Source organism: Myxine glutinosa, chromosome 5 (assembly GCF_964187855.1).
Source record: "Myxine glutinosa chromosome 5, kmMyxGlut1.1, whole genome shotgun sequence".
NCBI lineage: Eukaryota > Metazoa > Chordata > Myxini > Myxiniformes > Myxinidae > Myxine > Myxine glutinosa.
Window position 1 is genome coordinate 177,784,966 of NC_136265.1, and position 16,130 is coordinate 177,801,095.

General features: G+C 53.0%; 1 protein-coding gene across 4 annotated transcripts in view; it reads right to left on the reverse strand.

Annotated features, from left to right (window-relative positions):
• Positions 1-9,746, reverse strand: part of GNAS (GNAS complex locus) — a 43,743-nt gene extending 33,997 nt beyond the window's left edge. The window contains exons 1-2 of one of the 4 annotated variants that reach the window (XM_078779156.1): positions 9,230-9,746; positions 8,062-8,134 (exon numbers count right to left, since the gene is read on the reverse strand). In XM_078779156.1, the coding sequence (XP_078635282.1) occupies positions 8,062-8,134; positions 9,230-9,368 (212 nt within the window). In that variant the 5' untranslated portion in view covers positions 9,369-9,746. Of the gene's footprint in view, positions 1-5,552; positions 5,640-6,840; positions 6,946-8,061; positions 8,135-9,229 lie in introns of those variants that run through there. The other 3 variants (XM_078779155.1, XM_078779157.1, XM_078779158.1) reach the window with 3 other exon arrangements.
• Positions 9,747-16,130: the final 6,384 nt, after the last annotated feature.

The following is a 16,130-nucleotide window of genomic DNA, read 5'->3' on the forward strand; positions in this document are numbered from 1 at the left end:
AAAACGTACTCCGCTGTGCGAAGCGCTGGGGGGACGTAGGACTGGGGGGTCACCGTGGTGGGACGTTGGCACGGGGGCAAACCGTCGGGCGGTCTCCTGGAGGTCCGAGTGCTGGTGAGCTGCGGACCAGGGACTGGTAGCGTCGGGAACGAATTGGCCCAGGACGCGTAGCGCCTGGCCGTAAACAAGCTCGGCGGTGGACGCCCGGAGGTCCTCCTTGGGGGCCGTGCGGAGGCCCAAAAGGACCCACGGCAGCCGGTCGGCCCAACCGCCGTCCTGAAGGCCGGCCATGAGCGCGGCCTTCATGGAGCGGTGGAATCACTCGCACAACCCGTTGGCTTGGGGGTGGTAGGCCGTAGTACGGTGGAGCTTGACCCCCAGGTTGCGGGCGACCGCGCCCCACAGCTCGGAGGTGAACTGCGGTCCGCGGTCTGACGAGATGTCCGCCGGTGCACCGAAGCGGGCGACCCAGGTGGCGATGAAAGCCTGCGCCACGTCGGCGGTGGTGGTGGAGACGAGGGGAACGGCCTCCGGCCACCTGGTGGTCCTGTCCACCATGGTGAGCAGGTGTGTGAAACCCTGTGATGGGGGGAGGGGGCCCACCATGTCCACGTTGACGTGGTCAAAACGTCGTTCGGGCACGGTGAAAGGTGCCAGCGGGGCCTGGGTGTGTCGGTGGACCTTGGCCTGTTGGCAGGCTGTGCAGGTGCTGGTCCAATCGCGGACGTCCCGTCGAAGGCCGTGCCAGACGAATCGCGCCGACACCAGCTTCTGGGAAGCTTTCCGGCCCGGGTGGGAAAGGCCGTGGAGGGAGGCGAAGATGCGGCGTTGCCAGGTAACGGGCACGATGGGGCGAGGCTGGCCTTGGGAGACGTCGCAGAGCAGGCCAGTGTCCGCGAAGGGGATGTCGGCCAGGCGGAGGCCCGTGTCCGCCACCCGGAGGGCTTGCACCGTGGTGTCGGTGGTTTGGTCCGCCGCCATAAGCGCGAAGTCCACGCCGAGGTGGATCGCGTTCGCGCTGGCCCGAGAAAGACAGTCGGCCACGGCGTTGTCTTTGCCGGCGACGTGCCGGATGTCCGTGGTAAACTCCGACACGGCGGAGAGGTGGCACTGTTGGCGGGCCGACCACGGCTCCGTGACCTTGGCCATTGCGTAAACCAACGGCTTGTGGTCGACGAACGCCGTGAAGGGTCGGCCCTCCAGGAGGTGGCGGAAATGGCGAACGGCCAGGTGTAGACCGAGGAGCTCACGGTCAAACGTGCTATATTTGAGCTCGTTCGGCCGGAGTTGCCGGCTGAAAAAAGCGAGTGGCTGCCAAACCCCGTTCACCCATTGCTCATGTACGGCGCCCACCGTGTAGTCGGAGGCATCCGTGGTGAGGGCGATGGGAGCGTTGAGCACCGGGTGAGCGAGCAGTGTTGCGTCGGCGAGGGCCCGCTTTAAGCTTTTAAAGGCCGCGTCCATTGCTGCGGACCAGACGACGTCGTGCTTGGCCGGCTTGCCCCGGAGGGCTTCGTAGAGGGGCCGCATGAGTTGAGCAGCGCGGGGCACGAAGCGGTGATAGAAATTCACCATTCCCAGGAATTCCTGCAGGGCCTTTATGGAGCGGGGACGCGGAAACGTGGTGATGGCCTCGACCTTGGTTGGCAGCGGCACGGCCCCGTTCTTGGTGATGTGGTGGCCCAAAAAATCAACGGCCGTCGTGCCGAAGTGGCATTTGGCCGGGTTGACGATGAGGCCGTGCTCGCTGAGGCGCCCGAACAGTGTTCGGAGGTGGAGGAGGTGCTCGGCCCGGGACGTGCTGGCGACGAGGAAGTCGTCCAGGTAAACGAAGAGGAACGGCAGGTCGCGCAGCACGCCGTCCATCAAGCGCTGGAACGCCTGAGCCGCGTTCTTGAGGCCAAACGGCATTCGCAGGAATTCGAATAAGCCGAACGGCGTGATGACGGCCGTTTTTGGGATGTCGGCCGCCCTGATAGGTACCTGGTGATATCCCCGTATTAAATCGATCTTTGAAAAAATGACCCGTCCTGCCAAACGGGCGGAGAAGTCTTGGATGTGCGGGATCGGATACCTGTCGGGGGTGGTAGCGTCGTTACGGCGGCGGTAGTCGCCACATGGGCGCCAGCCGCCCCCTGGTTTTGGGACGATGTGTAGTGGCAAAGCCCACGCGCTATCGGAGCGCCGCATGATGCCGAGGTGTTCCAAAGCGTCGAACTCGGCTTTGGCCACGGCGAGCTTGGCTGGGTCGAGGCGGCGGGCTCTGGCGTAGACCGGCGGGCCCGTGGTTGGTATGTGGTGCTCGATCCCATGTCGTACTGCGACGGCCGAAAACGTCGGCCGCGTGAGGGCCGGGAACTCCGTGAGCAGGCGAGCAAACTCGTTCGCCGCCGGGAGGGCGCATGCCAGCTCGGTCGGAGCAGAGCTGCTCAATGTGCATGCCAGGGAGCTGAAGGTCTCGGCGTTGATGAGGCGACGCCGTTGGACGTCCACCAGCAGTCCGTGTGCGCAGAGGAAGTCGGCGCCTAGCAGAGCCATGGGCACGCTTGCGGTTACAAAAGTCCAATTAAAGCATTGGCCACCGAAGCAGACGGTGACGTTGCGCGGGCCGAAGGTGCGGATGGCCGATCCGTTGGCCGCAACCAAGGAGGGGCGGCAAACCGCGGACTGCCTGTCCTGATCGGAGGCGGGTACGACGCTCAGTTGGGCGCCGATGTCACACAGGAAGTGCCATCCGGACGCTTTGTCCGTGATGAAAAGTAAGTTGCCCGTGTGGCCGGCGCTCATGGCTGGTAATGAACGCCGGCCCGGCCGTTTCCCGGCTTGCCGAAGGTGCACGGGGGTCGGCATGTCCGGGCCTTCTGTCCGAACCTGGCATGATAATAACACCACACCTGGTCAGTTGGAGGCTCCGGTCGTTGTGCTGGAGGTGGTCGGCGCAGCGTAGCGGCCGCCAATTGCGTCAGCAGTTCGGTCGTCGACCGTGCCGGGTGCTCGGGCGCCATGGGCGTTGCTTCGGATGGCGGTGGGCTCCAGGTCGCTGCTCCAATGCGTTGGCCTGCCGCGGAGATCTTGTCGGCTTCCCTGGCGAGGGCGCGGGGATCCGTGATCGTCGTGCTTGCCAGGGCGAGGCGTACTGGGCGAGGCAGCTGACGGTGGAACAGCTCCCGGAACAGGAATGCCGGAGAGTGCTCGCCGAGCAGCGAAAGCATGTAGTCCATTCGCTCGGACGGGCGCGTGTCGCCGAGCTCGGGCAGGTCGAGCAGGCGCCGTGCGTGTTCCGCTGATGAGAGGGCGAAAGCGTCGAGGAGGAGCTTTTTTAATCGCGTCGTATTTGTCAGCGGCTGGCGGGCGCTCGAGGAGGCTCAGGGCGCGGGCCGCGGTGGCTGAGCCGAGTGCTGCTACCACATGGTGGAAGCGGGTGTCGTCGGCCGTGATGCCTCGCAGGGCGAACAGGGAGTCCGCCTGAGCGAACCAAACCGCCGCGTGAGCCTCCCAGAAGGTAGGCAGTTTGAGAGCAACTGCCGTGTCCATGTCGGGTCACCAATGTAGGAGCTATGCTCCAACATAAATCGAAAGAATGGACGCGACAAAAAGCTGGAATTCGTCCGAGTTTCTTTATTGTGTCAAATCAACTCGGGTACTCTGAAAAGCCCGTTTATCGGGCAGCAATATATATACACATTATCCCGGAGCGTTTGCCCGGGAAAGGCGAGAGGGGGCGTGCCCGGGTGTCCTGGACGAGGCCTGGCAAGTCGAGAGCGGGCATGCCCGGGCGTCCCGGCAAGTCGAGAGCGGGCATGCCCGGGCGTCCTGGGCGAGCCCGGCATGGTGATCGCTCCGCGTCCTCGGTAGGTGCAAGGCGATTGTGTAGACCCAGCGGTAGCCGCTACAATACCATTTAATATTAGTGGGGCATGCTTGCAAAATACAATCAGAAGCTGGAGTGAATCCTATGTGCTGCAATCAGAAGATGGGGGTGAATCCTACATGCTGCAATCAGAGGCTGGAGTGAATCCTACGTGCTGCAATCAGAAGCTGGAGTGAATCCTACGTGCTGCAATCAGAAGATGGGGTGAATCCGACATGCTGCAATCAGAAGATGGGGTGAATCCTACGTGCTGCAATCAGAAGATGGGGTGAATCCTACATGCTGCAATCAGAAGATGGGGTGAATCCTACATGCTGCAATCAGAAGATGGGGTGAATCCTATGTGCTGCAATCAGAATATGGGGTGAATCCTACATGCTGCAATCAGAAGATGGGGTGAATCCTACGTGCTGCAATAAGCAGCTGGGGTGAATCCTATGTGCTGCAATAAGCAGCTGGGGTGAATCCTACGTGCTGCAATCAGAAGATGGGGTGAATCCTACGTGCTGCAATCAGAAGCTGGGGTGAATCCTACGTGCTGCAATAAGCAGCTGGGGTGAATCCTACGTGCTGCAATCAGAAGATGGGGTGAATCCTATGTGCTGCAATCAGAAGATGGGGTGAATCCTATGTGCTGCAATAAGCAGCTGGGGTGAATCCTACGTGCTGCAATCAGAAGATGGGGTGAATCCTACGTGCTGCAATCAGAAGCTGGGGTGAATCCTACGTGCTGCAATAAGCAGCTGGGGTGAATCCTACGTGCTGCAATCAGAAGATGGGGTGAATCCTATGTGCTGCAATCAGAAGCTGGGGTGAATCCCACGTGCTGCAATCAGAAGATGGGTGAATCCTACGTGCTGCAATCAGAAGCTGGGGTGAATCCTACGTGCTGCAATCAGAAGATGAGGTGAATCCTACGTGCTGCAATCAGAAGCTGGGGTGAATCCCACGTGCTGCAATCAGAAGCTGGAGTGAATCCTACGTGCTGCAATCAGAAGCTGGAGTGAATCCTACGTGCTGCAATCAGAAGCTGGGGTGAACCCAACGTGCTGCAATCAGAAGATGGGGTGAATCCTACGTGCTGCAATAAGATGAGGTGAATCCTACGTGCTGCAATAAGATGAGGTGAATCCTACATGCTGCAATCAGAAGATGGGGTGAATCCTACATGCTGCAATCAGAAGATGAGGTGAATCCTATGTGCTGCAATCAGAATCTGGGGTGAATCCCACGTGCTGCAATCAGAAGCTGGAGTGAATCCTACGTGCTGCAATCAGAAGATGAGGTGAATCCTACGTGCTGCAAGCAGCAGCTGGGGTGAACCCTACGTGCTGCAATCAGAAGATGAGGTGAATCCTACGTGCTGCAAGCAGCAGCTGGGGTGAATCCTACATGCTGCAATCAGAAGATGGGGTGAATCCTACGTGCTGCAATCAGAAGATAGGGTGAATCCTACGTGCTGCAAGCAGCATCTGGGGTGAACCGAACGTGCTGCAATCAGAAGATGGGGTGATTCCTACGTGCTGCAAGCAGAATCTGGGGTGAATCCTACGTGCTGCAATCAGAAGCTGGGGTGAATCCTACATGCTGCAAGCAGAAGATGGGGTGAATCCTATGTGCTGCAAGCAGAATCTGGGGGTGAATCCTCCGTGCTGCAATCAGAAGCTGAGGTGAATCCTACCTGCTGCAAGCAGAAGCTGGGGTGAATCCTGCGTGCTGCAAGCAGAAGCTGGGGTGAATCCTACGTGCTGTAAGTAGAAGCTGGGTTGAATCCTATGTGCTGCTTGCAGAAGCTGAGGTGTATCCTACATGCTGCAAGCAGAAGCCAAGGTGAATCATACGTGCTGCAAGCAGAAGCTGGGTTGAATCCTATGTGCTGTAAGCAGAAGCTGGGGTGAATCCTATGTGCTGCAAGCAGAAGATGGGGGGGGGGGGGGGGGGGTGAATCCTACGTGCTGCAAGGATAATCTGGGGTGAATCATACGTGTTGCAAGCAGAAGCTGGGTTGAATCCTACGTGTTGCAAGCAGAAGCTGGGGTGAATCCTACGTGTTGCAAGCAGAAGATGGGGGTGAATCCTATGTGCTGCAAGCAGAATCTGGGGCGAATCCTACGTGCTGCAATCAGAAGCTGAGGTGAATCCTACGTGCTGCAATCAGAAGCTGAGGTGAATCCTACGTGCTGCAAGCAGAAGCTGGGGTGAATCCTACGTGCTGTAAGTAGAAGCTGGGTTGAATCATATGTGCTACCAGCAGAAGCTGGGTTGAATCCTATGTGCTGCAAGCAGAAGCTGGGTTGAATCCTATGTGCTGCTAGCAGAAGCTGAGGTGAATCCTACGTGCTGCAAGCAGAAGCTGGGGTGAATCCTACGTGCTGTAAGTAGAAGCTGGGTTGAATCATATGTGCTACTAGCAGAAGCTGGGTTGAATCCTACGTGTTGCAAGCAGAAGGTAGGGTGAATCATACGTGTTGCAAGCAGTATACATCGTGAAGGTTCATGGAAGAGCCAGAGTTCCGAGGCAGATCTAAGGGATGGAGTTTATGATTTCAAGTCAAAAGGCAAACGTTCATGGGTGGAACTTATAAACCGAAGTGGAAAACAAACAATGATTGTGATATTCTTGTCAATGTTCCCACAAATGTCGTCAACAACCAATTTGATATATTGTGTTAAATTTGCATCTTTCACTTTTGAAACGTTGATCGAATTTAGATTAGTAACGATTACACAACAGGTTGCGAGAGAGATGGCGATTTTACGTCTGATCAGGGTTCATTTCCCGACCCGAGAATAAATGCAATAAAGTACAGTTCAGTATTAGTCATGTGACACGGTTTTTGTACACAATGTAATGAAGAAGGGTAAGTTCATTTACAATCGTTTTTGCCTTCCTACCACTTTACACCATTGGTAAACAACAAAAACCCACACGCACTTCTCTAATCATACCACCATAAAATGAGAAACACCTTGGAGAGCGATCGTGCCCCTGCAAGATGCCGTTGTCTTTGGTCACGTGACCCTCATCGATGAAGAGGGATGCTCCACCGGCTGACTTTGGTTTATGGAGTTTTCCATTTCAGACAGTTTTGTGATTTGTCCTGGAATTATGGATTCAAGTTACACCGGTGTGAAAAGTGTCATCTTTCTAGCCCACCTCGAAGGTAGAAAACATTATATATGAGAGTGAGTGGTTGGAAAGAGCTTTATGTGTTGGAAGAAGACCTCCATCATGACCATTCAACCCATTCAGGACTCTCAACAAATAAAATGTCCCACACCTCCCCCCCCCCCCCCCCCGCACCCTCCGACCTGGCTCGTGCAAGCAACACCAATACGTTGCCCTACGCTACACAACTTTGTGACTGCTCTTTCCCACCACCTTCTGACCTCAAGAAAATAAATAAGGGAGTGGACACGTCGGTGTTGTGTAATGGATGGAGGTGGTGGGGCGTGCAGGTTGGTGGTGTGTAATGGATGGAGGTGATGGAGTTGATGGAGTTGATGGAGGTGATGGAGGTGATGGAGGTGATGGAGGTGATGGAGGTGATGATGCATGTCAGTGTTCTGCAATGCACTGAGGTGATGGATGTTGAAGCTGTGTCAGAGATAGAGGTGGTGGAGGACATGCAGGTCGGTGTTGTGTAATGGATGGAGGTGGTGGAGGCCATGCAGGTCGGTGTTGTGCAATGGATGGAATTGGTGGAGGCCGTGCATGTCAGTGCTGTGTCATAGATGGAGGTGGTGGAGGACATGCAGGTCGGTGTTGTGCAATGGATGGAGTTGGTGGAGGTGATGGAGGTGGTGGAGGTGATGGAGGTGTTAGAGGCCGTGCAGGTTGGTGCTGTGTCATTGATGGAGGTGGTGGAGGACATGCAGGTGTGTGTTGTGTAATGGAATGAGGTGATGGAGGCCGAAGTTGTGTCATGGATGGAGGTGGTGGAGGACATGCAGGTCGGTGTTGTGCAATGGATGGAGTTGGTGGAGGTGATGGAGGTGGTGGAGGTGATGGAGGTGTTAGAGGCCGTGCAGGTTGGTGCTGTGTCATTGATGGAGGTGGTGGAGGACATGCAGGTGTGTGTTGTGTAATGGAATGAGGTGATGGAGGCCGAAGTTGTGTCATGGATGGAAGTGGTGGAGGACATCAGGTCGGTGTTGTGTAATGGATGGAGGTGGTTGAGGTATCTTACTCTGTGTTGAAGCCGTTGACGTGTAAAATCCTCATCTGTTTTACGATGGTGCTTTTTCCCGACTCACCCGCTCCTGAAACAATAAGACAATCTTGATTTCCTTCATAAAGTAAACGAGATAAAAAAATTAAAATGCAAGTATTGCCGAGTACAACAGGTCGGTACTGAATATTACAGGTAAGTATCAAATATTACAGGTCAGTATCGATTAGTGTCCATGATTTCTCATCAACCTTTACACAATTGAACTATTCCTTCAAATGTAAACAAAATGTGTTCTTATTCACACCTTCGCTGCACGACTTGCTAACCCACATACATGTTACATTGATGAGAACTCAATCGGTATGTAAACATGTATCCATTCATATAACCTGGAAATCACCACAAGTATCAACTTAACGGATACATCAAATATCTCCATGCTTAACAATTACCATCACCAATGCAACCCTCACCTGAAATGATACTGATGACGTGATGAGCGGATGAAGTGAGAAAGAGTAGTGTATAGTAGCGTACGGTAGTTTAGGGTATAGCAAAGTAGGGCATGGTACGGTGCAGTAGGGTACAAATGGGTATGGTAGAGTAGGGTAGAGGGTATAGTAGATTAGAGTAGCGTAGCATAGGCAAAGAAGAGAAGGGGAGATTAGAGTAGGGTAGAGCAGGGTACAGAAGGATAGAGCAGAGTGGAGTCGAGCAGGGTATAGAAGGGTAGATTAGAGTATAGTGCAGTAGTGCAGAGCAAAGAATAGAGGTGTAGGTTAGAGTACAGTAGCGTAGGGTAGTGTCGGGTGGAGTGAAGTAGTGTGGGGTAGAGAAGGAAATGGAAGAGTAGAGCACAGGAGTGGAGCAGGGTGGAGTATAGTATAGCATGGTATAGAAGGGTAGAGTAGAGTACAGAAGGGTAGGTAGAGTAGAGTAGAGTAGAGTAGGGTCAAGTGTTACTTATAAGTAAAGGTTCACCGAGAAGAGGGCTTGGTGAATACATAGGTGCGTTAGGTAGGTATGTATGGCGGTATGTATGGCGGTAGGTAGGTATGTAGGTAGGTGGGTATGTAGGTATGTATGTAGCATTGTAGGTACTGGTAGGTATGTAGGTAGGTATGTATGTATATATATATGTATGTAGCATTGTACTTGTAGGTAGGTAAGTAGGTGTCCATACCGAGGAGCAGTAAACGATGCGTGGCCCGGTAGATCTGCTTGTCCTTCTGCAGTTGTTTGTCGATCTTCTTGTTCGCTTCTCGTTGAGCTTTCTCATCATTTCGTTGATCTTCGGTCTTGTCAGGGCGAAAGCAGCCCATGGCAGACACCAGGTAGGCTGCCTACCGGCAAAACGAGCCAGCCACGCAACAAGTACTGACCGAGCGGGTCGCCACCAAGGTCGGCGGTTAAATAAATGGTCTCCAGGTAGGCGGTCGCTCGACTAAACAGCCCAAGAACAGCGACTCGGGATTCCTTCTTGGTTCTTCGATCTGCTTATCCTTCCACTGTCCGCCGCGTCCAACTCGCTTCCTCCTCCCAGGGTTTACCTGAGGTCTGACCCTGAAACAGGTCCAAAGGTGCCGCCTTTAATTACCAGGTGAACCGTTGGACCGGGTGCGCCTCGTACGACATCGCATCCGTCACCTGCACCTCTTCTTCTCAATAACCTCTTCTTCTTCTTCGAAATCAATGGCGTCTCAGAGCCATGAGGCTCTATATATGCCACTGTCAAAACATTTCATTTTGTCCGTCGGACGCAAACAGGATTACGAAACGTGACACTCGTTTGTCATCATAGCTTGCCGAGTCGAGGGTACCGGTACCTGTACCTGTACCTGTGCTCCGCCAGCTCTGATATATCCGGGAGACTTCATCAACTAATGATTCCACTGCTGGAACGAAAGATCTGCGTTCTGGATACGGTACCTCCGAGAAATGGACATGAGGTACAAAACACATTTTAATCTCACCTGCACATGTTCCGGGAAGGTGACAGTTTGTCCGATATAAATAGCAATTCAGAATACCGTCATCAGTGTCTGAATGCCAATGTACATATAATTACCCGGGGTGTGTCTGAGTGCAAACCTACACAGAATTACCCGGGGTGTGTCTGAGTGCAAATCAATATAGAATTACCCGGGGTGTGTCTGAGTGCAAATCTACATAGAATTACCCGGGGTGTGTCTGAGTGCAAATCTACATAGAATTACCCGGGGTGTGTCTGAGTGCAAATCAATATAGAATTACCCGGGGTGTGTCTGAGTGTCAATCTACATAGAATTACCCGGGGTGTGTCTGAGTGCAAATCTACATAGAATTACCCGGAATTACCCGGGGTGTGTCTGAGTGCAAATCTACATAGAATTACCTGGAGTGTGTCTGAGTGCAAATCTACATAGAATTACCTGGGGTGTGTCTGAATGCAAATCAACATAGAATTACCCGGGGGGTGTCTGAGTGCAAACCTACATAGAATTACCCGGGGTGTGTCTGAGTGCAAATCAACATAGAATTACCTGGAGTGTGTCTGAGTGCAAATCTACATAGAATTACCTGGGGTGTGTCTGAATGCAAATCAACATAGAATTACCAGGGGTGTGTCTGAATGCAAATCTACATAGAATTACCCAGGGGGTGTCCGAGTGCAAATCTACATATAATTACCCGGGGTGTGTCCGAGTGCAAATCTACATAGAATTACCCGGGGTGTGTCTGAGTGCAAATCAACATAGAATTACCCGTGGTGTGTCTGAGTGCAAATCAACATAGAATTACCTGGGCTGTGTCTGAGTGCAAATCAACATAGAATTACCTGGAGTGTGTCTGAGTGCAAATCAACATAGAATTACCAGGGGTGTGTCTGAGTGCAAATCAACATAGAATTACCTGGGGTGTGTCTGAGTGCAAATCAACATAGAATTACCTGGGGTGTGTCTGAATGCAAATCAACATAGAATTACCTGGGGGGTGTCTGAGTGCAAATCTACATAGAATTACCCAGGGGGTGTCCGAGTGCAAATCTACATAGAATTACCTGGGGGGTGTCTGAGTGCAAATCTACATAGAATTACCTGGGGTGTGTCTGAATGCAAATCAACATAGAATTACCTGGGGGGTGTCTGAGTGCAAATCTACATAGAATTACCCAGGGGGTGTCCGAGTGCAAATCTACATATAATTACCCGGGGTGTGTCTGAGTGCAAATCTACATAGAATTACCCGGGGTGTGTCTGAGTGCAAATCTACATATAATTACCCGGGGTGTGTCTGAATGCAAATCTACATAGAATTACCCGGGGTGTGTTTGAATGCAAATCTACATAGAATTACCCGGGGGATGTCTGAATGCCAATCTACATAGAATTACCCGGGGTGTGTCTGAGTGCAAATCTACATAGAATTAACCGGGGCGTGTCTGAGTGCAAATGTACATAGAATTAACCGGGGTGTGTTCAATCATCAAGCAGCTCGCCAAGCCCCCATCCCTATTCTCAAAGTTTCGCAGAGAGTCCTTGAACCACGTGACGAACGTTCGACAATAAACTTGGTAACTGAACACATACCTGGGGAAACTTGGTAACTGAACACACACCTGGGGAAACTTGGTAACTGAACACACACCTGGGGAAACTTGGTAACTGAACACACACCTGGGGAAACTTGGTAACTGAACACACCTGGGGAAATTTGGTAACTGAACACACACCTGGGGAAACTTGGTAACTGAACACACCTGGGGAAACTTGGTAACTGAACACACACCTGGGTATGCGTGTGAAAGTTTCGTGAATTTGACATGAGATCCAACCAAGGGGCGAATACTGCAAAATACTACAGTATTGTCCCCTTGGTACAATTGTCCCACTGACTTTGCCATTTATTATAAATCTGCTCCCGAATTATTCCAAATATCTCTGATGGGCATGGAGCAGGTCTGATGGGCACCCCCCCCCCCCATCCCTCCCACATCATGCGCACTTCACCGGGGGAATGGGTCACACACTCACGGGGGAATGGGTCACACACACACACACACACACACACACACACACACACACACACACACACACACACACACACACACACACACACACACACACGAGTGGGTCACACACACACATGGGGGAGTGGGTCACACACATATACATGGGGGAGTGGGTCACACACACACACACACACACACACACACACACACACACACACACACACACACACACGAGTGGGTCACACACACACACACACACACATGGACGGTGGAGTGGGTCACACACACACTCGCACATGGACGGTGGCGTGGGTCACACTCGCACACGGAAGAGTGGGTCTCACACACACACACATGGGAGAGTGGGTCACACACACACACTCGCACACGGGAGAGTGGGTCACACACACACACACACACTCGCACAGGGGAGAGTGGGTCACACAAACACACACACACACACACACACTCTCACACATGGGAGAGTGAGTCACACACACACACTCACACACGGGAGAATGGGTCACACACACACACACACACACACACACACACACACACACACACACACACACACACACTCGCACACGGGAGAGTGTGTCACACACACACACTCGCACATGGACGGTGGCGTGGGTCACATTCACACACGGAAGAGTAGGTCACACACATACTCACACACGGGAGAGTGGGTCACACACACACTCGCACACGGGAGAGTGGGTCACACACACACACACACACACACACACACTCGCACATGGGAGAGTGGGTCACACACACACACACACACACACACACACACACCTCACACATGGGAGAGTGAGTCACACACACACTCACACATGGGAGAGTGGGTCACACACATACACACACACACACACACACAGAGGAGTGTGTCACACACATACAGAGGAGTGTGTCACACACATACAGAGGAGTGGGCCACACACACACAGAGGAGTGGGCCACACACACACACACACACACACACACACACACACACACACACACACACGCACGCATGCACGCACGCACGCGCACACACACACCTGTAGCTACGAAATGCATTTTCTTTGGGCGGTGTATAATCGCTCCGAACGAAACAGGCATTACCTCGTTTCCTTTGCTTGAGTTGTTCAAAAAGTAATTCATGATCGAAGACGTGTTGATTGAGTCTTACAATGCACATCCGATCATACAGAGCATACAGAGCATATTGAAATGAAATGTCGAATTAGAGTTCAAATAAAAATGTGAGAGAGAGCAAGACACCCCTGGCCTAACAAAGGAGGTCTCAAAGCTATACGAGTAAACAAAATGGTGGATATTTGTTTTTGAAGCCCCTCCCATACCGGGTGAAGCCATGCCCCCGGACAGTCGGACAGATAGACAGAATCACCTACGGAGAATATATATATCTTACTAGTGGGGTCACCGTGGGAATCCCATGGGCATGGACGTGTGTGACATTTGGACATCTTGATTTAGATGCTGCACATTCAATTTTACAAAATTGTTACTGGCAATTCATCAGATCCAGAAATGGTGTAATGAACACAATTTATTTATTTCACATAATATGTGACCCCTCACTGCTCTCCACCTGACACTCCCCTCTCTCCACCCTCATGCCTCTCCAATCCCACTCCTCCTCACACTCCCCTCCAATACCTCCTCACACTCTTCTCCAATACCTCCTCACACTCCTCTCCAATACTTCCTCACACTCCTCTCCAATACTTCCTCACACTCCTCTCGAATCCATCACACTCCTCTCCAATTCCACATACTCCCCTCCAATCGCTCCTCACTTCCCTCTCCAATCGCTCCTCACTCTCCTCTCCAATCGCTCCTCACTCTCCGCTCCAATTGGCCCTCATTCTCCAACTCCTTGCTCCTCACTCTCCAACACCTAGCTCCTTCTTCTCCATCCCCTAGCTCCTCGCTCTCCAACCCCTAGCTCCTCGCTCTCCAACCCCTTGCTCCTCACTCTCCAACCCCTTGCACCTCACTCTCCAACCCCTCGCACCTCACTCTCCAACCCCTCGCTTCTCACTCTCCAACACCTAGCTCCTCGCTCTCCATCCCCTAGCTCCTCGCTTTCCAACCCCTAGCTCCTCGCTCTCCAACCCATAGCTCCTCACTCTCCAACCCCTTGCTCCTCACTCTCCAACCCCTTGCACCTCACTCTCCAACCCCTCGCTTCTCACTCTCCAACCCCTAGTTCCTCGCTCTCCAACCCCTAGTTCCTCGCTCTCCAACCCCTAGCTCCTTGCTCTCCAACAACCCCTAGCACCTCGCTCTCCAACCCTGAGCGCCTCACTCTCCAACCCCTCGCTCCTCGCTCTCCAACCCCTAGCTCCTCGCTCTCCAACCTCTAGCTCCTCTCCATCCAACCCTTCGCTCCTCGTTCTCCAACCCCTCGCTCCTCGCTCTCCAGCCCCTCGCTCATCACTCTCCAACCTCTCGCTCCTCACTCTCCAACTCCTCGCTCCTCACTCTCCAACCCCTCGCTCCTCACTCTCCAACCCCTCGTGCCTCACTCTCCAACCCCTCGCTCCTCACTCTCCAACCCCTCGCTCCTCACTCTCCAACTCCTCGCTAGTCACTGTTCAACCCCTCGCTCTTTGCTCCTCTCCAATTTCTCGCTCCTTTCCAACCCCTAGCGCCTAACTCTCCAACCCCTCACTCTCCAACCCCTCACTCTCCAACCCCTCACTCCTCTCCAACCCCTCACTCCTCTCCAACCCCTAGCCCCCCACTCTCCAACCCCTAGATCCTCATTCTCCAACTCCTAGCTCCTCGCTCTCTAACCCCTTGCTCCTCGCTCTCCAACCCCTAGCTCCTCTCCAATTTCTCGCTCCTCACTCCCCAACCCCTAGCTCCTCACTCTCCAACCCCTAGCTCCTCACTCTCCAACCCCTAGCGCCTCACTCACAAACCCCTAGCTCCTCACTCTCCAACTCCTCGCTCTCCAACCCCTCGCTCCTCGCTCCCCAACCCCTCGCTCCTCACTCTCCAAACGCTCACTCCTCACTCTCCAACTCCTCGCTCCTCACTCTCCAACCCCTCGCGCCTCACTCTCCAACCCCTCGCTCCTCACTCTCCAACCCCTCGCTCCTCACTCTCCAACCCCTCGCTCCTCGCTCTCCAACCCCTTGCTCCTCGCTCTCCAACCCCTCGCTCCTCGCTCGCTCTCCAACTCCTCGCTCCTCTCCAATTTCTCGCTCCTCTCCAATTTCTCGCTCCTCTCCAATTTCTCGCTCCTCTCCAACCCCTCGCTCCTCACTCTCCAACCCCTCACTCCTCTCCAATTTCTTGCTCCTCTCCAACCCCTAGCTCCGCACTCTCGAACCCCTAGCTCCTTACTCTCCAACCCCTAGCTCCTCACTCTCCAACCCCTAACTCCTCTCCAACCCCAAACTCCTCTCCAACCCTCCTCATCATTGTTGCAGCAGCATCCTGTGCGGTAATTCTATGTTGATTTGCACTCAGACACACTCCAGGTAATTCTATGTTGATTTGCACTCAGACACAGCCCAGGTAATTCTATGTTGATTTGCACTCAGACACACCACGGGTAATTCTATGTTGATTTGCACTCAGACACACCCCGGGTAATTCTATGTAGATTTGCACTCGGACACACCCCGGGTAATTATATGTAGATTTGCACTCGGACACCCCCTGGGTAATTCTATGTAGATTTGCATTCAGACACACCCCTGGTAATTCTATGTTGATTTGCATTCAGACACACCCCAGGTAATTCTATGTAGATTTGCACTCAGACACACTCCAGGTAATTCTATGTTGATTTGCACTCAGACACACCCCGGGTAATTCTATGTAGGTTTGCACTCAGACACCCCCCGGGTAATTCGCCCGTCTCATTCTTTTTCTTGCTGCATCCTGTTCAGGTCTGCGTTCTTCATCGATCGTCTCATTCATTTTGGATATGGAAGTTTCCACGCAACGCATGAATTGTCACGATCCTCAAGAGGAAGTGTCTCGTAATCATCAAATGACAAATGGCAAGTAAATTACATTGTGAAAATTATAGATTTCAAATAAACCTATTTAAAGTGCA